Below are 21,283 nucleotides of genomic sequence, written 5' to 3'. Positions count from 1 at the left end.
ACAACTGTTGTCAGGAACAAATCCTGTGCAACATAGGCGTATCAACACCTTATCATATATGACACTTTTAAACTCTTTTTTTTTTTAGATGTTGAAGCAGTCTGGTGCTTGGTTCTTCAAGGGGTTGCCACAGCAGGTTTTGCCTTCACCGTTACCCATTTCGAAGCCGAAAGTCTTCAGTAGTTCTGCTGCCAAACCTGCTCCATCTGAACCGTCATCCCAACAGAGCACGACTGCTTATTCATATGTCAACACACAGAATGGAGGTTAGCCTCTAAAACTCTTATTCAATTAGTTGTCTTCCAGTAGAAGCTCTAAATTATTCAGCAGTGAAAATAATAAGAATGGTATAAAGCTACTGGGGTGAGGAACACTGTCGGGCCTGGCCTTACCGACAGGTTCTTCGAGGTTGAGAGGCTGGCTTACATGCTATTGTAATGTCAAGTTCAATTCTAATGTTAACAATGAATTAAGAATACATTACCATAAAGTCTGAATGTGTGCTCTACATAGTAACAAGCCGAATAAGTACGATACATTTAACCTATTATTACACCCTCCCTTCAAGTTTAGACGACACCCAGAATGTCAGAAAGCAGAGTCTTTTGTTTGTAAATTGCAAAAAGATTTAATATTGAGCCTGAAACGTATCAAGGAATTGTAATATCACTTTCCTGACTGCTTCAACTCAACAGAAACCAAGCCTCCTGTGCAAGAAGCGCCGCCTGTCAGTGCTCAGATCAGTCAGACTCAATCGGGTGCAGAGAGACAGTCTAATCTGACAACATGGAAAAAAGAAGAATCTGTCAAGAGTGCCAGTCCTTTGCAGCCGTCTTATCTGAGCTCACAAATGCAGAAAGGTAAAGGAGAAAAAAAAAAATAATAATAACCTGGAGGGTAACAGTACTTCTCATTTTGAGAGGAACCCTTGTCTTCTCTCTGCCTCCTTGCATCAGTGCTATAGCTTTGAGTGAATTACACATGATGATCATATCAGATAGATCACACAATGTGTTTCTATAAATGTTTTTTTCGAGAAAGGAGTCCCTCAGATGGAAAGTAGGACGCTACCTACTATTTCAAACAGCACCTACACTCCTGCCCCTGCCGAGGATGTGGAGGACTACGACTCAGATGATGCCAGTAAGACTTGAATACACCCCACTCACAGTAAAGCTCCTCACCATGCAATCGTGTAGTGATGCTCCTCCATCCTGGGTGGAGGCCAGGAGCTTTAGTTTGTAGTTCGGGATTTGTTTTCGGGTTCAGTTTCCTTATTGCTGCTATTTTTTGCCTTCTTTTAGCCACACTGGGGATGTTGGAGTTTAGTCTGCTCTATGAGGAGGAAAACAACACTCTGCACTGCAATATCATCAGAGCCAAGGTATCATGTTTCAATCTGCGAGCAGGCCAAAATCGCATTAGGCAAGAAGCTCTTTTAAAGTCCATTTCCGTACGAGACAAAACAAAGTTTTTGATATCTCATGCATACGGTGAAAAGTCAAAAGTTTGGACACAAGTTTTATTCGGATTTATTTTTTACATTCCAGGAAAATATTGGATGAAATAAGCCATATAGCATTAAGTCATTCAGTACCAACAACAACAATAACAGCCAGTTGCTATTTTAAAGATACGAAGGTGTTCCAGAATAGTTCTTGTACGAACAGTATCGTCAAGTGCATTCGCAAAACCCATCAAGCACCATGATGAAGCTGGCTCTAACAAAGACCAACCCAGGAAAGCAAGACCAGAACTTACTTCTGCTACAAATCACCTATTAACAAACGGCACCTCAAATTATGAAGGCTTTCCCGAGCATAAGTAGCAGACGCATCTTAATATCAACTATTTAAAAAAAGAGATTATTGCATATTTCGTATGCATTTAGCATTGATTTACAATGTAGAGTGTAAAAATCAGGAAAACCATAGAATAAGAAGGTGTGTCCAAAATGTTTAACTGGTAGTGTGTGTCCATAAATATTTGAACAGCGACACAATTTTTTTATGTTGCCTTTGTATATTTGAAATCAGAATGTGATTGGAATGTTAAAATATTATCTCTAAAATTTATTTAAGGGGTTAAACAAAAATAATGCATTAATCATTTAGGAATTACAGCCATTACCTTTCTTTTTATTATATATATATATATAAGTCCCACCATTCTTATCAGGTGAATATCTTGATATCTTGAATTAATATTTTGTAAAATCTCTACGTCCCTATTTTAATGTAATAGTGATACTGAACATGGCAACTGCTTTGTACAGTACAAATGATCAGATTTTCCTCATGTTCTTAGCTCTTCTTTTAAAACAAGGGTAGAGCCATCACTCCTATGAATTTGATCTAACCTGGATCATGAGCCTTTGCATGAACTTATGTAGTCGAAGTCAGCTGAAGTACAGACTGTCGTTAAGGCGGAAAACAAATATGGGCGGAGGTTGAGACATAACAAATACTACGAAATTCTAAAATGAATGTAAATATTTCAAAAATGTTAAAATGGAGTGTAAAATATTTATTATCATCTCTTTTGTTAAGGGCCTCAAGCCAATGGACTCCAATGGTCTTGCTGATCCATATGTCAAACTACATTTGCTTCCAGGTGCTAGCAAGGTAAGCAGGAGTAGGTGGCATCAGGAAAAAATGTTTTTCTTCCCACTTGTACACACACGCACAAACACACACACACACACATTCTTTCATCCATCTTCTTTACCCCTTATCCTATTACATGGTTGCAGGGGGCCTGAAGCCTATCCCAGGAGACTTTGCGCACAAGTCGGGGTACACCCTGCACAGGGTGCAAATTCATCACAGAGAACACACACACACACACAATTTGGAAACCGCAATTAGCAAACCCACTAATCAAACTCCATGCACATGGGCCTGAGGTGGGAATCAAACCCTAACCCTGGATTTGCAAGTCTACAGTGCAGCTTAAAAAAAATCATATCAAAAAAAAAGTTCATTTTCAACAATACACATGAACTGAAGGCTTCTATCAAAGTAACCTGGTCTTCTATAACGCTTCAGCAGTGCCACAGGTTGATCGCCCTGCCATACCATGCCATATTGGTGCAGGAATTTATGCTAAAGGAGCCCTTAGCAAGTATTAACTGCATAAAGGAACATAATTTTTAAGAATTTATGTATCGTAAATCCTTTTTTGATTGATCTTAGTAAATAATCTAATAATAAGATTAAAAAAATCTAAAGATAATTATATAATATATACACATATATACATACTATCAGTGTTGAGGGACATTACTTTTTATAGTAACTAATTACATTACAAAATTACTCTCTTTAAAAAGTAATAAGTTACATTACAGCGTTACTTTCTGATAAAAGTAACTATTTCGAGTACTTTTCCATTGCTGAAAATAAAAACTCCTTTGTGATTCCTCATGCATGTTGTTTTAGTCAAGACCTTTATAATTATTCTACCATCATCACTCAGCGAATTTTGGCCCATAATCTGTTAACTACATTTCGGCGCTGTGATTACGTTTCCGTCCTTCCGCACGTCGGTCCTCACATAGTCAAACCGCATTGGTAAGATAGGGGTATAACAGCAGGCATAACAGAGGGGGGCGGGTTATAAGGACGGGGCTTGTAGGATGACTTTCACACACACACTAATGGATTGGGAATGACTGCTGTCTGGCTCACGGATTACATAAATTGTCTAAATAACGGTTTCTATTTAAAAAAAAAAAAACGAAATAACCAAGTACAGTGAAACTTCCGATTGCAAGTAACGCGGTTTACCAGTTACGAGCAAAGATTTTTAAAAAAATTTGACTTAGAAAACGAACATGTCTTGGTTTACGAGTACCGAGTATTATGTATCACGCATGCGCTTATTGCTTTGACGCCGAGTGTCACATGATTACAACTGAGCCAGCGGTTTTTCTCTCGCTTGTGCTGCGGAATTGTGGGTAATCGTCTTCCCACGCCGCCCACGTGTGTGCGCGTAAAACATGTTTTATTTTGTGTTGGTATGCGTGTGTGTACAGCGCTCATGTACTGTTTATTATAACACGCGTGTGCACGCATGTAAAGTAAAAAAAGGAAGTCTCGTTAAAGAGGTTAAAGATTTATTTTCTCTCTCCTTCTCTGTATCAGGCTGAATAAACGTTAAATATTTTAACGTTTAATAAATATTGAAGATTAAATAAACATTAAATAGGAACTCAAGTCTAGTGTGTGTAGTTAAACTTTTTTCGCATGTTATAAGACACTGGTCCAAGAAGGCCAAAATTATTTGTGTTAGAATACTACAGACTATCGTTTAATTTAAATAATGTATGATTACATTGGCACAGTTCGACAGAACACAAAAAGCAAACAGGTTTCTCATTTAAAATGAATGTATCGAGTATCTCCATTGCAGTGTGCACCTAGGAACACTTTAAGTGTTATTTAGGGAACATTAGGGCAAATAATAAAGAATAATTAATTTGAAGAAAAGTTAACACCAAAAGTGTTTTTTGTCTTGTTGTTAGTCTAACAAGCTGCGCACAAAGACTCTGCGCAACACGTTGAATCCAGTTTGGAATGAGACGCTGGTCTACCACGGCATCACCAATGAGGACATGCAGAGAAAAACCCTCAGGTAATGTGATAATTGGGTTATATTTAGGGCTTTGTTCTATACCAAATGTAAAAGACAAGGTTAATTGTCAAAGAAAGAGAGCAGTATGATGCTGTTTAATCGAATAGCAAAGGCCATGAGCAGATATAATAAGCAAATATATTTATAAAAAAAAGAGGGTGTTACTTGTTTAATCCGGAAATATGTCAAGGACTTGAAATGGGTTCTCATTATCCGCCAAATAGGTCAATTTTGAAAGAAGTGCTACATTATGTACAGCATAATACATAAGCTGGGGGTCCTGTGTGTTATTAGCTAATCAAAATACAATTCATTATTACAAGGAAAGGAATCGTGTCTCATTAATGCACCAAGGATTTAACTGGGAAAACTGAAAAGTAGATTTATGTGATGGATTCCATGGCAATTTCTCCCAATTCCATAATGTTTAGTATATAAAGAGTCTTTTCCTAAGGGAGGTGAAACAATACCACCTGATCACATCTTAAAGCACATGTCATCTGTGATAATCACTTCCCAAAGGGTCGCCTATCGATGGTGTCCCAAGGCAGTTGGTCGAATCTTTCTGTAGCAGAATTTGATCTGTAAATGTAAGGCAAGAGTTACCATCGTTCTCAATTTGGAAACAGCAACAGAGCCGATGTTTGGAGATATCATATTCTTTATTGACTGCTGTAAATCCAGTATTGACTGACATTCAAGTACTCATTAGCTAATCTGTTTCGGGTACAAAAAGAATCCGCCGTTTCGAGGCTGGAATCTGATTCATTTCGATTCATTGCGTCCACTTCATTTGCAGATACAAGGGATGATGATACTTACTGATTTGTATTGCTCATAGAGCTCAGCAATTAATGAAAGGCCAGGCGTGCTTCAGATTGTTAAGATCCGGCTTGCACGTTGTTCCAGACTCTCTGTGAGCGATGAAGACAAGTTCGGACATAACGAGTTCATCGGGGAAACCCGTGCGGTGCTGAAGAAGCTCAAGGTGAACCAGAAGAAGAACTTCAATGTGTGTTTGGAGAGAGTTATTCCGGTAAGATGAATCACTGCCTGATGTTATTAGATTACAGATATCCTTGTTCTTGGATTTCACAGTCTGTGTTTGGTCCTCCTACATGTAGGTGAAGCGAACATCTGCTGGAGGTGCAGTACGTGGTATGGCATTGTATGAGGAGGAGGTAACTAAATTATACATAAAGGATAGATGAATTGGCAATGCATTATAGGGCATAGAAGTATTTTAAGCAGTAGCACGCAAACAAAACTGCAGGAGTACTACATTTTAGCTGATATTCAGTATAACTTCGGTATTGCTGTACATCATTTCTTTAAAAAAAAAAAAAAAAAAGATATACAGAGTACATAACATGTCAGACGCAATGCACTCTAGGAATGTTGCCGGATCAATCAAATTAGTGAGCCGGAACTAATTACTGTAGAAGGACTGTACCAAAATTAATGCAATATTGAGCATAATGTTTTTAATTAACGTACACAGATTGTTTATATTGCATACCAGGGGTCTCCAAATCCAGTCCTGGAGGGCCAGTGACCAGCACAGTTTGTAATTCACCAACACCTAAACACACCCACTGAACCAGGTTATTAACAGATTAGTTAAATCGAAGCAGAATCACCTAACTATGTTGGACACTGGCCCTCCAGGACTGGATTTGGAGACCCCTGCTCTATACAGTACAAAGAAACTAGTGCTACATAGGCTACAACAGAGTCTTCATCACAAGTGATGCATTTGCTCCATCGTCAAACCCGACTCTCCAATCCTTTATGAAAATCTCTCTTGTCACAGTTGATAGATTCCTAATGTGTGGTTTGTTATCAGTGCTGCTTTCCTCTGCTTTAAATCTACTTCATCCATCTGTGCACATCGCTCTTGTCAATGGTGTCAACCCATGTAAGTCTTCAGTGCTGTAGTCTTCGGTGGATGTCGGACAGTCTGGCCCTCCTTTCCTTCCTCCAAGTATTTTGAATATTTCATGTCAGTTAGTGCATTAAGTTTGGTACAGCCCTTGTATAATAGACAATACTACTGTATAATGCATATAGCACATTTAGAATGGGGAATGCCAACTTTTTACTCTTTTTGTACTATAAAGATGTTAACCTTTATTACCTGGGAACTTAATTTACTAAAACCTTGATGAGTTTCTATATTTTTGCACTCATTAAAAGCGTAGGAAGTGATGAAGTATCAACTATTGTGTGTGGAGACTGCATTCGTTGAAGTTTAGCGTTTTCAAACTAAGCTTACACCTTTTCAATTTTCCTATCTTTGTGATGAACTGAAACGAATGGAGTTTACAGCAGTGGTGTCCGGCCTGCTCGGTTGTGTCTGTAGATAAACGAAGGTGACGATGCAGAGGAGAGAGGACGTATCCTTGTGTCTCTTACCTACAACAGTCAGCAGAGTCAACTCATTGTTGGGATCGTCCGCTGTGCTCATCTGGCTCCCATGGACTCCAACGGCTACTCTGACCCTTATGTCAAAATGTGGGTATTACAAAACGCTATGATATTGCAACAACCTAATGCCTTTAAACGCATCCCTTTCAAACTCATAACGGAGACTAAAACACATACTTTGTGCAGCTGAGCAACACCAGGTTCACCAAAGACGTCATTTCCGATCGGATAAAATCTTGCCACCACCTGTCATTATGCAAATGAAGTCATACTAAATGACATTCATTATTGAGCATGTTAGCTAGCGTTTATTTGATAGATTAAATATATTTTTTAAACCTAATTAGGCTCCAGCGTGGCTCATAATTGAACTGTGCATTGTCTGGTTTATTGTCTTCATGCTGCTTTTGTAGCTCTCTGAAACCTGACATGGGGAAGAAAGCGAAGAATAAAACGCAGATCAAGAAGAAGACCCTCAACCCTGAATTTAATGAGGTTTGCTCTCTCCGTCTGTCTCCCTAATACCCTTCTGTTTTATTAATAAGCACCCATTGACATGACACCTTGAGGGAACATTCATGAGCTCTGTCAGTTTCGAACAATGAAGGTGCTTTATTCCGATCACGTCACATGAAATGGGTTCTGCCACTGACACTTTCACACACGCTTGACTGGGGTTGTTTATTTATTTATTTATTTATTTATTTATTTTTGTCTTATTGCAGGAATTTACCTATGAGATCAAACACAGTGAACTGGCAAAGAAGAGTTTGGATATCTCTGTCTGGGATTATGACATGGGAAAAGCCAATGATTTCATAGGTATTGTATAATAATAATAATACTAATACTACTACTAATAATAATAATAATAACTACAGGTCCTTATTATTTTTAAATGTTGTACACCATAATTGTATTCATGTATTGAAATATGCATGCAATGAAGGCCATGACCTTGATGAATATGGAAAGAAATTCTTGTCACATTAAAAATGCAATCATTACACTAGAGAAATGTGACAGGCAACCAGCACACTTCTCATTACATGGAAATCTTCATTATACATCATTTACTGAATGTGTGGATTTGCTTTTAAAAATGGAATACTGTAAGCTTCGCTACATCTGCAATTTCAAACACATTGTTTGAAACATGTATAGTACGTACATTGAGCGTTCAAGTCAAACTGGGACTTTTGATTGTGTAGAATAAAAGCTCACAGTTAGGAGAGATTTAAACCACCGTGTGTGGATACCATCAAGGTAAAAAGTTTTCTCAGTACACTGGAGCCATGATCAGACTGCCGGCTTCATGTCTGAAATGCTGGCCTCCCAGGAACTCCTTTAATGGCCCAAAACATATAGAAATGGCTTGGAGTAAGGTCCGGGCTATACAGTGATGTGGCAATAAATCCCACCCAAGTTTCTGTAGGTGCAAGTGGTGCAGTGGGCAGTATAAGGTATATGCATAAGGTATGTGTATTCTTCAAAAACAGAACACCTTTGCTGTTTAAACCAGGCTGTTTCTGGTAGGCCAGCGTTACAGCAGTGGTGACATGAAGCAGGCAGTCCGATCAAAAGGGAGCGAGTTTCAACTCTCGTAACTGTGGTCTGTTATTCTGCACAAGCAAAAGTCCCGGTTTGACTTGAACACCCTTTGTACTACCATTACTACTACTACTACTAAAATAATCACAAACTTTGTTGTTGTTATGTTTGTTAATGTGGGTTTGCAGACTGTATACAAGTTAATTCCGTCACGGGTTAAAACTCATCGAAAGTATCGACCCATTTCCCATTTTGCTTTTATGGCTAAATAGTTGCCTAAGATTTGTTCATCTTTAGCTCTTGATGATGACGCCAAATGATTTGTTAAATAAAATATTAATAAAATTAAATTAATTGAAATAATTCACAATTCGTCAGGATATCTGATCAAAATTGACCTGCTGATTGTTCGATTCTAATTGGTCAGAAGCTTTTAATGACTTTTTATGATACATTAGGATTTTTATAACAACAATTAAATCAGGGTGAACACAAAAAATATCTAATTGTTTACTTGATACGGATAAGCTTATATAAAGTCATATTGGACAACATCATGTTTCCTGATGGATGAGGTTAATATAGAGGTAAAGGTCAAATTTGGACTTTGGAGCTAAAACACTGCATTTTCGGACTGGAGTGTTGGTGTGGAATCAAACGTTTATAGTAATAAGTAATAACAGGAACTGAGTTGGTCCATTGACGTTCCACCACATTAATGATGTAGCGGTAAATGCATAAAACGTGCCATAATTATTAAAAATGGTGATTGTCTGGAAATTACTGTGGCACAAAAATATGCAAACACTTCAGCAGTGCTGATTTACTGTTTGGAATACAATGAAAACATTCACATCCAGTTTAATATTTCATGCTGTTGGGTTTAACTGCTCCGAGTTGCGTAAGAGATAAATGCATTTAATTCGCTCACATTCTTTAAAAGCAAATCCACGGCATTGTTTTTTTCGAGTCAGAGAAAAGGCATCAGAAAAACAGTGTAATAAGCGGTCCGTTTCTTAATTCTTCACACAATTCAGACGTTACGTAACACTGTAACGTCTTTCATGTTGCTCCGCATGAATGATTGCTTTTCAATGGAACGTGGATTCCTCTCCTTATGACCCCAATGCGTAGCAGATCAAATATATGAAATATATATATCTGTTGCATGAAATACAGGAGGCTGCCAGCTTGGTATCACAGCCAAAGGAGAATGCCTGAAGCATTGGTACGAGTGCCTGAAGAACAAAGATAAGAAGATTGAACGCTGGCACGTGCTGTTCAATCAAGTCAACGTCGAGGCTGATGACTGAGACGCGCCGATCGACCCGCATTCTAAAAGATCTTACTTTGTGACTCTGTACGATCCTGTCTTCCGCCATTCATTTTCATCCCTCTCTATAGACTGCTCCTACTGTGCTAATTAGCCTGACTTCCTGTACGATAGTGCACTTCCTGCTTCATGCTCTTACGACGAGCTCTTACGTAATTAGCGGTTTAGACCATCTTTGACTGTTTACCTGTATTTAAATGAATCCACTAAAAACGTGTTACTTAGATACTGAAAAAGTAAACGTGACTTCGAATGTGATGTAATTGCAGTATTTGAATCATGAGCATCTTCCCCTGATTCATTTTGACTTTAATGTGATGAAATGGCTGCTGGAATAAAATGGATAACTAATCTGCACAGTAAGTGGTACAACAGATCAAGCTACATCTTGTATACAGGTTGTTGTATATTGATATTCCCATATATATTTTTCCAATTTGTTCAGGAACAAAATTGTATTTTACACTGCAGAGAAACAAGAGACAATTAAAAAGAGTAATACTTGTGGACAAACCCCGAGAGTGATATGCAGAATAAATGCTTGCCTATTCAGTTTTAAGAAAATGTTACTAGTGCATGGACACTTTCACTTTTAAAATATGCCCTTGTTATATTGCGACTGATACTTAAAGATTATTTAATATATTTGTTACATATTTAGTGTATTTTCAGTGTATACACTTGTATGAACCTAAGGTAGCCAATAAATTCATTAATAAAAAACGGCATCATAAAGAGTGACGATATCTTGGACCCTGGCAGGGACACACCTCCCGCAGTACTGTGGGGTGATAGTTGAATATTTGCACCGCTGTGATTCTGTCTTCACCTTCAGCCGTCTCTGAAGATCTGGCACAAAGGTCAAGTGATGTGTTTGACAGTGTGTGACATAATCTCATTTTCCATTGTGGGGGAGGACTTCTTTGTGATGCCCCCTGTCAGTGGGATGATTTATGATTATGATTATTATTATTAAAATTCCTTTTGGGCTCACACAAGATGTTCAGGCAATACAAAAATCACCATAGAAATGAAACTACCTGGGCACTTGGGTTACCTATACACTACATTATAGTCTAATATGCAGTCTGATAAAGAAACTGTACAGTATTATGCACATAGAGTTTTCCTTCTGCATGACACCACAATGGATTCAATTAAGATTTGATTGAAGTGTAAAATGATCATATCAACCATTTAGGAATTACAGCATTGTTTATGCAGTTCCTTCATTTTAAAGTCTTATTTTAAAAACTTGGATGCTCTGATTGCTTGCATAAAGTCTGAAACACTACAGACTTTTCAGCAAATACTGAATTTCCTCCTCTGAGCTGCTTTACCAAGCCTTTATGGCAGCCACATTCAGCTTTGGGTCATTCTTGCCTTCAGTTTTGTCTTCAATAAGTGAATATATTGATATGGGTCGATTGCAATTTTAGCAAAGGAAGTATACAAACACAAATTCATCATGCTACTTCAAAAAACACCAGTGACAACCATGCATGCCCATGCTGTAACACTGCCCCCACCATGACAGATGATGTGGCATGCTTCAAAACAAACCGTAGGTCATTCTGGTACATGATCATCTTGGTACAAATATCAGAACTTTTCAGTTCTTATCAAAATTGTCGCTCTGGCCACTCTTAACAGTTCAGATCTGTTTTTATGTCAGAATTTCGTGATGAATAATGTCCTCCTTCACCTGTAGCAGCACTGTTTTAAACTGCACATTGAGAGTTGCCATCTACCTAATACAAATGCAACACATGGAATCAATGTCAAAGCTTTTATCTCATTCACTGGCAGTCAACCTGCCTATCATCCAGTCGTCCAATTTCTACTGAGCCTGTGAAAATAATAGAGAGAAAAAGAGAAAGTCCTGTTATTTCTAAATGGTACATGTGCAATTTTCATTCAACGCTTGAATTGAAGCTGAAGGTCTACACTTTAATCACATTTTGATTGAATCCACTGTGGCATAGTTGAGTGTGTGTACCTGCCTGTATATTTTACAAGGAAAGTATGCAGAAAATCGGACATTAGGAAGAACAACGAAGGAATGTGACGATGCACATCCACACACACTTCCATATTATCTATTAAGGGGGTCTGCTATGGTGTTTTTTTTTTCTTTTCTCCCAATAAACTGATGCTTGGGAGCTATTGTTTGTAACCCAGCCTAGGATGTGCGTTTTATTTAATCACTACAGGATCATGACATGTCATTATGATCCACTTGAGTGGTATAAGGCAATGCTGACAAGGCAGGATGTGGCATCACCACATTATTTAGCTTGGCAGGGGTTTCAGATATAATGATGTCCCGACGCTGCACTTTTTAAAACACTCGAAAGAGCAGTTGGGGGGCAGGTTGCACTTTTAACATAATAGGTGTTAAAAGGGAAAAAAAAAAGATAATCAATAATGGGGAACAATATTGGCTTATATATGCATTGTCCATATTTACACAGGGTGTATGTAAAGGTCATGGTTTTCAGGGATCAATAAAAATGTGCATACAAACAGCACACACACACACATAGTCTATCATACATTTTGAGTCTTTCCCTTAGTGTTCCTTAGTGCTTGCAACCCCAGAAGCAAACATAAAAAAAAGAACTTTCAGGAACGATTGAACCAAATTTCTGTTTTAAAACTCAAATAATGTGTAAATATGAATAATCATTTAAATAATTAAATAAGAAAATTAGGCACAAATAAAAAGAAAAACTAACCTGTTGTCATCAATAATCATGCATGTTGTCATGCACATGTAGAAAATGTGCATCTTGGATATGCAGTGTAGGCACTGTGTTGTAAAGATCTACATAAGAACCTTTAAAAATTCCCTAAAAGAACAATCCAGTGACTTTTTAGAGCTAAATGTTTTCCTTTTTTTTTATATCATGTTTCATAGCCAATAGAATTAGATTGGAAGAGGTAGGGACATTAGCAAGGAGACCTACTGCTAATCATTAACTTTCCTTTAGTGGTGATAGGACGGGAAAGTTCATGTAAAATCAGGTGAGGGTTTGACCAGTCTCTACAGCCAGACACGCAAGAGGAACCAACGTGACCTTTGGTTTACTATGTAAACTTTGCAGCCTATTTCCAAAATAGCGGTACATCACAGATTTTAAGATCTAACACAATACATGATATATTTATTTATAGTACCACACAAGTAAGGATTTATTTATTTATTTCGATTTCTAGAAGAATACTAGAGATTTCAAACTTGTAAAATAACAATTATATGGAATTACCAATAACGACAGCAACAACAACAACTACAAGAACATCAATAACAATAACAGTCAGTTGTTACTATAAGACACAAAGATCAGCTGTTCTGGAATAGGTCTTGCTAGAGCAGTATTGTGTCAAATGCATTTGCAAAACCCATCAAGCACCACGATGAAACTGGCTCTCATGAAGACCATCCCAGGAAAGCAAGACCAAAACGTACCTCTGCTGCAGAGGAGAAGTTCATGTAGAGTCACCAGACTCAGAAATCACCAGTTAACAAACAGCACCTCGGATTAGAGCCGTTATGAAGGCTTCACAGATCATAAGTAGCAGATGCATCTCAATATCACCTGTTCAAATGAGATTATTGCATATTTTGGATGCATTTAGCATTGCTTTAGCTGTTCTGGAGCATTTGGGTGTGTGTTAACACAATGCCAAGAGAGAAATACATAAACAATATTCTTAGAGAAACAATTGTTGTTGCACAACAATAAGGAAAAGGTTATAAAACAATTTTAATACAAATTGCAGTTTATTGTGGTACAGTGAGAAATATTATTGACAAGTGAAAAGCATTTAAGACAGTTGCCAATTTTCCCAGAAGTGGACGTCCCAGTACATTCAGGTACATTGGGTCAGTAATCACAGCAGTAAATCTACGTCAGAATGACTGAAAAAGAGAAGAATCAAGATTTTGGAATGGCCAAGTCACAGTCCAGACCTCAACACAACCAAAATGCTGTTGAGGGACCTTACCAGAGCTGTGCATAAACGAATGGCTAAACACCTCAATGAACTGAAGCAATGTTGTAAAGAAAAATGGGCCAAAACTACGCGAGGGACTGATAAAATCATACAAAAAATGATTTCTTTATGTTATTGCTGCTAAAGGTGGTCTACAAGCTTTTAAATCATGGCGAGGACTTTGTATTTTTGTTGAATAAATAATGGTTGAATAAATAATGGCACTGTGAAAATTAGTCAGATGATTTTTATGTTTTTTTTCTTTTTTTACACAAAAACACATGGAACACTACTAACTTTTGAACATGACTGTAAAGTCAATATTGATGTCATTATAAAGTCGCTATTGAAAACATGCCGAGAATATTAATAAGCGTTTTTATATTGAGTCTGTTAGATGCTGACATATTTTAAGCTTCTCAACAGCTGCAGCAGATGTGATTTCTCCCCCCTGGAATTTGAATTCTGTCTCGTTGTCATGTTGTTAAATAGTACGTCATCCAGAAAGATAACATGTTATTGTTGGTAATGATAAAAGATGAAAGATTTGCTGATAAACCACAATAAAATGGATGATGCCTCATGCTTTGTGTGTGTGTGTGTGTGTGTGTGTGTGTGTACACCTCTGTCAATATCCACAAGGCCAGAAGCAAGCATTTGTGTCCTATCATAACTGGTCCTACATAAAAAAAGTCCATTAACTAAAAGCCAGTTTATTGACACTCCCTCTGATGCTGACGTAAGACCAGTACAGGTGGAAAGTTATGCTTTCTGACCAACATATAAAAGCCCAGGGTGTTATGCTCTGTCTTATAGCTAAAGCAGATGTATTAGAGACAATCCATAGCTTTCTTCTGCAAATTTCTGAATTACAATAGAAAAATAACCACAATAACAATTTATGTAAATTCTTACAAACGCTGCCGTTTTATTTACTGGGATTAAATATAAAATGTATGGCCGCTGCTATTTTCTGGTTACGGTATACCTTGTGTCAGTTTCGCTTGATTTCTCTGCTGCTGGTCGATTTCGGACAAGTAACAGCAATTTTTGCTTCTGGACCAGGTCTATTTCAAATGGACGCACACATCATATGTTTCTTCATCAGACTACAGCGGGCAAAGAGAGATCCATTACCTTATTTGACAGCATCTGGAACAAGCAAAACAACCTGGTGGAGTGTATGACAAGCAACAACCATGCTGCGATTAAAGGCTTTTCATGGAAGTGTTGGAAAGCTAGAGACAGGCCTTTCTCGGCCAACCCGGATGGACGCTTTAACATCAGTATGTTGGTTAAACCCGATGGCCCTTGTGTAGCTGTGGGACATCCGCCAGAACTGATAATGCCTCTGCGTAGGACCAGAGACCTTGAAAGGATGGACTATCAATCTATTTACCAGAAGAGTGGGGACAGTTCCCAAAAGCTGCAGCGTTCAAAGCGGGCATGGATGATCCCAGGGACGCTGTGGTGTGGCTCTGGGAACAAGGCATCGGCTTTTTCAGACTTAGGTTTGTCGAATATATCGATTTTGATATTGTGTTTACTTTGCAGGATGGTCAGTGACAGGTATCTTGTTAAACCTGTCCTCTTGTATCCTAGGTTTATTTGAGGAGACTGATAAGTGCTGTAGGGAGCATGACCACTGTGACCAAACCATTGCTTCCTTCGAGTTTGGCTACGGCATTTTCAACACTAATTTCTTCACTTTATCACACTGTGACTGCGATATTAAGTAAGTCTTATAATATTACCAAAAACAACCCCTAAAGCTTCCACGCTGCCTTGCATGACATGCCAATGTCAGTAAATAGATATTTATTACATCTAGCCTGTGGAAGACTGTGACAAGACATGATTTGTAAGCCACTACCAAGACGTTTTAATTTTCTGAAGCCATTATTATGTTATCCTAATGCAATCTGTCACCGTGATTTTGTTTCAGATTTCGCCACTGCCTTCATAACACCAATAATAAGATGTCTGACATGGTAGGTTATGGCTACTTCAACCTCCTCAAGATGCAGTGCTTTGAATTTTCACAGAGAATGGAGTGTGCAGAAAGGACATGGTGGGGCATGTAAGCTATCCCCTTGATACCTTGATAGCATGTCAATTAAAAGATCAAAGCGAATCTCTGATATGCCGTATGGACTGCTCTTCAGTGGCATATAATATAAATGAACATGTGAGACATTTAAACTTACAGTGTGTAATCAATATTTAGAATTTGTACAACATACAGTGTTGGTATACTGTATGACACAAAATAATCTTAGTTTCTTTCTTTTTTTTTTTTTTTTAAACAGGTGTAAACACTCTCAGATGTCCACATATGCTCTAGTGAGGGATGCAAATGATTACAATTCCACATTCCCAATATTAGAAGATGATAAACTGGATCTAACCATCCATCAGACAGTCTCTTTTGGGGATCTTACTGTTACTAACGACTTAATAATGTCATCTGACGTTGTCCCTGAAGAAACCAATGACAAGCATTCATCGTTGTCTGTTCCGCAAATGCTATCTGTTACAGTTAATACATCTCAGGAGACTGAACTTTATGGAAAAACAATAGAATCACTAAAGCCAAATACAACAGACGCATCAAAAACAACAGACTCACCAGACATAATAACAGACTCAGAGCACAGAGAAACAAGAGTCTCATCACACATCAAAACAACAGGCTCATCAAATACAACAGACTCACCAGACATAATAACAGACTCAGAGCACAGAGAAACAAGAGTCTCATCACACATCAAAACAACAGGCTCATCAAATACAACAGACTCACCAGACATAATAACAGACTCAGAGCACAGCCAAACAAGAGTCTCATCACACATCAAAACAACAGGCTCATCAAATACAACAGACTCACCAGACATAATAACAGACTCAGAGCACAGCCAAACAAGAGTCTCATTACACATCAAAACAACAGGCTCATCAAAGGGACAAACAACAGATGGTCCAAACACAGAAACAACAGACACAACAAAAACACCAATTCCAGACTCAACAAACACACAAATACCGGCCTCCTCAATGATACAAACAACAGACTCGCCAATAATAAAAACAACAGTCTCACTAAAGACACAGACAAGATACACAAAGAGACCACAAACCAATATAACAGACTCAACAGAAGCAGAAACAACCTCCACACCACAGATAAAGTTAAAAGACTCATCAAAACCAAACACAGACTCACCGAAGTCAGAAACAAGACAAACAACAGACTCAACAACGCCACAATCAACAAGCTCAGCAAAGATGCACATCCATCCTCAGATGGAAACCAGACCAAAAGGTACAACAAATGTCTCTTAAATGAAATTTCTCATTCCTGCATTTATTGGCACAACATCCTGTGTAACTCCCGACTTTCTGCTTCGTAGGTAAACCGGACACATGCGAGGGTTATAAAGACCTGGACTCATGCCGCTATCAGATACCAGCACTGCGAGAGAAATATGGCGTGCGCAATTCTGAACACACCACCTTGTACCACTGCAACTGTACAGCCAGGTAGTCACATACTGCATTCTGCATTTTAATGGCAAGAACTGGAAAGGAGCTGACACACACATATACGGAAAAACTAAAGCTTGGTGTTTGTCCAACAGACTTGCCAGAGAGCTTGCTGAAGAGGATGAAGTTGATAAGGTCCATTTCTGGCTGCTGGACTTTGTGTCCCCATTCTGTTTCTTTCTGCCTACGAACTGCACTGGGAGTGAAAGGTTTGTTCGCCTAAGTACACGTTGTGTGACTAGATTAATCATGACATTTCCTGGTTAAAAGACCTCGATATTAATGCAGTCTGAGTGTCAGGAGATATGGAAGAAACAATGCCAGGTTTTTATTAGATAGTCAACTGGTTTGGAAGTTTTTGCAGTCAATTCTGGAATATATACTGTAGCCTCATGAAACATGACAATGCACTAGCACATATATATTAAATTTTCAGTTTAAAGCATATATTTTTTTTGTAAAAAGAGGTGTTTTATACAGATTGCTTTGACATTAGCATCTAAAGATGTTGAGTAATTTCTAGAACAGCAGCTCTGTCTGATGTGCTGTAATATGTTATCGTTTCCATAGTAACAAGAACTTGCTTTCTTATCTAAAGAACAACAACAAAAAAAAACTTCTTTAAATTAATTGTTGGTATGGAAAAAGACATTTTCTAATTTTTTTTTTTAACGAAGTTTTTATGGCGGCTCGGTGGCTTAGTGGTGAGCACTTTTGCCTTGCGCCTCCAGGGTGCAGGTTCAATTCTCACCTTGAGCACTGTGTGCATGGAGTTTGCCTGTTCTCCCTGTGCTTGTTGGGTTTCCTCCCACAGTCCAAAAACATGCACATTAGAATAATTAAAAAGGTAATAAAAGGTGGTCCCAAATTGCTCCTGGAATTGGCTCCAGGCCCCTTGCGATCCTGTATATAGGATAAATACAATGTATTTTTTTACGTACGAGCGGCTACATAATCTATAAATGTTTACTTTTATATAAATGATGAAAGCATGTGAAGCAATGCACCTGGAGATACAAATCCCATTCCTTTAATCACTGTGATAGTTTATAAAAAGTGCTATTAATGCTGAAGAATGACCAGGGTGCCATTTTAAAACTCAATCCTCTCTCTCTTTCTTGAACAGTTGCTCCACCTCTTCTCATAATGACCCGCCTCTTATCGAGCGCTGGAGCCACGGCGCGGCGGTTTGGCGACATCTAGCGGCTCCCAGGCGCAAATCCAAGCGAGTCAACTCCAAAAGGTCCAAGAGGAAAGACTCTCCAATCAGATTGCACAAAAAGTGTTTGAGGATGCACTCCAGGCTCCATCAATCAACAGTTAAGGAAATTAAGAAAAAAACAAACCCTGGAGTGACTGTGTAATAAATGAGCCCAAGGCTTCCAGCAGGCATTCGTGCATGCCCTTGTCGTAACTTGGATACTGTGCAGTATTAACGTAAATGCATCATGTAAATATTATGTGAACCAGATTGTTGTAAATGGTAGTACAGTGACTTAGTGGTTAGCACTGTTGCCTTGCATCACCAGAGTCTGGGTTCGATTCTTGTCTCGTGGTCTGTGTGGATGGAGTTTGAATGTTCTACCTGTGCTTAGTTGGTTTCCTCCGGGTACTCTGGTTTCTTCCCACAGTCCAAAATTATAGGTTATTTAGGCTTCCAAAACTGCCCGGATTGTGTGCATGTGTGTGGCATTTGATGGATTAGTGCCACACCCTGCCTTGTGCCCTAAGTGTCCTGGGATGGGATAGGCACCATGTCCCCCACAACCAGGGACTGTATATAGGATAAAGTGGTACAGTATAAGAACGATGAGTGAGTGAATGAGGCAAATAAAACCTCAGACTAACAACATATAACCTTTTTTCACAATGCAATTATTTATTAAACAAAAATGGAACAAACAAATAAATAAAACGTGGGCAATACTAAGTGCCTCCTTGCTGCTCCCACAAGATGAAAAATGATTTAATATTGTAAATAAAGCATGTTTTTGAGTTGAAAAACGTCATGCAAAAAGTTTTTTATTTTTTGACAAACTCTTTGACAAACACAAACACAATCAATCGTCGATGTGACCATGCATACAGAATATACCTGTGCACCTTTCTCTTTTAAAACTTTGCATGCCGTGATGAAGGAGGTAACTCAACTCCCGCCTGATGTCACGAATAGTTAATTGAGCCCTCACCGCTGCAACCATGCCATTCTGAACCGCCTCTACCAGGAGGGGAAAAAATCCGCAAGAAAAGCGGATTTGACAACATGGCGCACTTTCCCAGGAATAACTTTCTCACTCGGAGCTGCTGACGGGGCTCGCGCTGAAAGTCCGCGCGCGCCGCTGTTCGCTACTTTGTTTCCTGGATTCGCTCGCGCGGCTCGGCGGTTTGCGCGTTTTATCTCGCTCCTTCACGCGACTTGCCCGCGAGCGGCCCTTTTCCCCTCGGCTCGGACTCGAACCTACCATGGGCTGAAAGTTTCACGTTGCTGTTGGTGGAAATCTAAGCGGGACGGGATGGAGAAACAAGGACCGAGACGAGAGAAGGTAAAACGGTCAGAGGGTGAAATACGAGCCGGTTTAGCTAACGGTTATCTCCCTGACGGATGGAGACACTTTGTTGCCCCCGTACACCCCCCCTTTATTTTGTGTTTGGGGTCATTCGTGCCTAGCTTACCTCTGTAAGATATGACAAGGGTTCAGGACAACAGTTTTAACACCAAAACCAGGACTTGGCTACTGTTTACTGTCTGTCTATCTGTCTGTCTTTCTTTCTTTATTCCCCCCAGGTTTCTGTCGTCCTGCAGGGTTTGGGTTTAGTTGTTAGCCTGGGAGCTTAATGTTACAAAGCTGCACTGTTGGATGTCTTTTTAAGAAAAGAAAAAAAAATCTGCTAAAGTCATCTTATTGGAACAAAAGTGAAAGTCATAACACAACTTTCAGATTGCATTTCAGAGCTCATATCACTAAGAAAAATACTCTATTTCATGTATTAATAATTGAACCCCAGCTCCCTGTGTTTGTACTGGCCTTGCTGTGAACAGATAAGTATTAGTCAGGACCTCGCTCCAACTATAATCATTCCTTACCTTGATTTAACCTAATTTAACTAATGATGTAAAAGCAAGCAAGCATGCAAATAAACAAACAAACAAAAAAAATCCTCTGAGTTTTGACAGTGTGTGTGTGTGTGAGAGAGAGAGAGAGAGAGAGAGAAAGAGAGACACCACATGTCCCCACTATCTGTGTAGGGCAAGTTTAATTGAAGGTAAGCGCTTTCCCACCTCTCTCTCACACACTGGGGAAAAACACTGTTTGTTATTGAGGTCAAAATTACCTTTAATGTTAGATTACGTTCTAATTATCACCTTAATTAGGTGCATAAATAATCATGTCAATTGAAGGTCCTTATAAGGACAATAAAGTGATAAATGTGTACTGAACTAGCACATTCAAATATTTCATCCTGATTGTTTCTTTTTACATCTACTAAAACATTCTTTTCTAAAAAGTTTTTAGTCTGTGACTATATCCTCACCCTTTATTTGTTTAAAACTTAAGGCTTAAGTTTGCACGTAAGCGATTTTTGCTACAGATCACCAAAAATTGTAATGATCCTTTGGTACAATAAGATCATTGCCTGAATGTGTGGGGACACGTAGTGATCCACAGCTTGCCGGCATTAGGATATAAATTCTTTGAACATACAAAAGATCTGTAGGAGAGATATTGATTTTTATGTCCTGTAGGTCTGTGTAGTTTCTCTCTTGGGTTCTCATAAGTCTGTTTGTGACCA

General features: G+C 38.7%; 3 protein-coding genes across 4 annotated transcripts in view; all 3 read left to right on the top strand.

The window, feature by feature from the left end:
• The window catches only part of rph3aa (rabphilin 3A homolog (mouse), a), a 34,596-nt gene extending 23,996 nt beyond the window's left edge, over positions 1-10,600 (top strand). The window contains exons 5-16 of the mRNA XM_053516431.1: positions 89-266; positions 696-860; positions 1,042-1,143; positions 1,305-1,384; positions 2,550-2,624; positions 4,526-4,635; positions 5,545-5,671; positions 5,760-5,816; positions 6,998-7,149; positions 7,476-7,557; positions 7,788-7,884; positions 9,793-10,600. Of these exons, the coding sequence (XP_053372406.1) occupies positions 89-266; positions 696-860; positions 1,042-1,143; positions 1,305-1,384; positions 2,550-2,624; positions 4,526-4,635; positions 5,545-5,671; positions 5,760-5,816; positions 6,998-7,149; positions 7,476-7,557; positions 7,788-7,884; positions 9,793-9,926 (1,359 nt within the window). The 3' untranslated portion in view covers positions 9,927-10,600. The remainder of the gene's footprint in view (positions 1-88; positions 267-695; positions 861-1,041; positions 1,144-1,304; positions 1,385-2,549; positions 2,625-4,525; positions 4,636-5,544; positions 5,672-5,759; positions 5,817-6,997; positions 7,150-7,475; positions 7,558-7,787; positions 7,885-9,792) is intronic.
• A 4,185-nt stretch (positions 10,601-14,785) lies between these two features.
• pla2g3 (phospholipase A2 group III) lies at positions 14,786-19,430 on the top strand. The gene is made up of 7 exons (XM_053476153.1): positions 14,786-15,456; positions 15,548-15,680; positions 15,891-16,025; positions 16,255-17,270; positions 17,359-17,488; positions 17,587-17,700; positions 18,618-19,430. Exons 1-7 carry the CDS (start codon positions 14,898-14,900, stop codon positions 18,853-18,855), a joined length of 2,325 nt encoding a protein of 774 aa, XP_053332128.1. The 5' UTR covers positions 14,786-14,897; the 3' UTR covers positions 18,856-19,430.
• A 228-nt stretch (positions 19,431-19,658) lies between these two features.
• ttc28 (tetratricopeptide repeat domain 28) overlaps positions 19,659-21,283 on the top strand; it is a 216,735-nt gene continuing 215,110 nt past the window's right edge. For both annotated transcript variants that reach the window (XM_053515893.1, XM_053515892.1), the window contains exon 1: positions 19,659-20,034. In XM_053515893.1, the coding sequence (XP_053371868.1) occupies positions 20,005-20,034 (30 nt within the window). In that variant the 5' untranslated portion in view covers positions 19,659-20,004. The remainder of the gene's footprint in view (positions 20,035-21,283) is intronic.

This window comes from Clarias gariepinus, chromosome 17 (assembly GCF_024256425.1).
Source record: "Clarias gariepinus isolate MV-2021 ecotype Netherlands chromosome 17, CGAR_prim_01v2, whole genome shotgun sequence".
In the NCBI taxonomy this organism is placed as follows: domain Eukaryota; kingdom Metazoa; phylum Chordata; class Actinopteri; order Siluriformes; family Clariidae; genus Clarias; species Clarias gariepinus.
This window is presented reverse-complemented; position numbering and strand designations above follow the sequence as displayed.

Excerpts from the sequence above, each read along its gene's own strand:
- pla2g3 (XM_053476153.1), top strand. The coding sequence starts at position 14,898 with ATGTATGGCCGCTGCTATTTTCTGGTTACGGTATACCTTGTGTCAGTT. Across the intron at positions 17,271-17,358 it reads GATGGAAACCAGACCAAAAG|GTAAACCGGACACATGCGAG; the intron begins GTACAACAAATG and ends TCTGCTTCGTAG. Across the intron at positions 17,701-18,617 it reads AACTGCACTGGGAGTGAAAG|TTGCTCCACCTCTTCTCATA; the intron begins GTTTGTTCGCCT and ends TTTCTTGAACAG.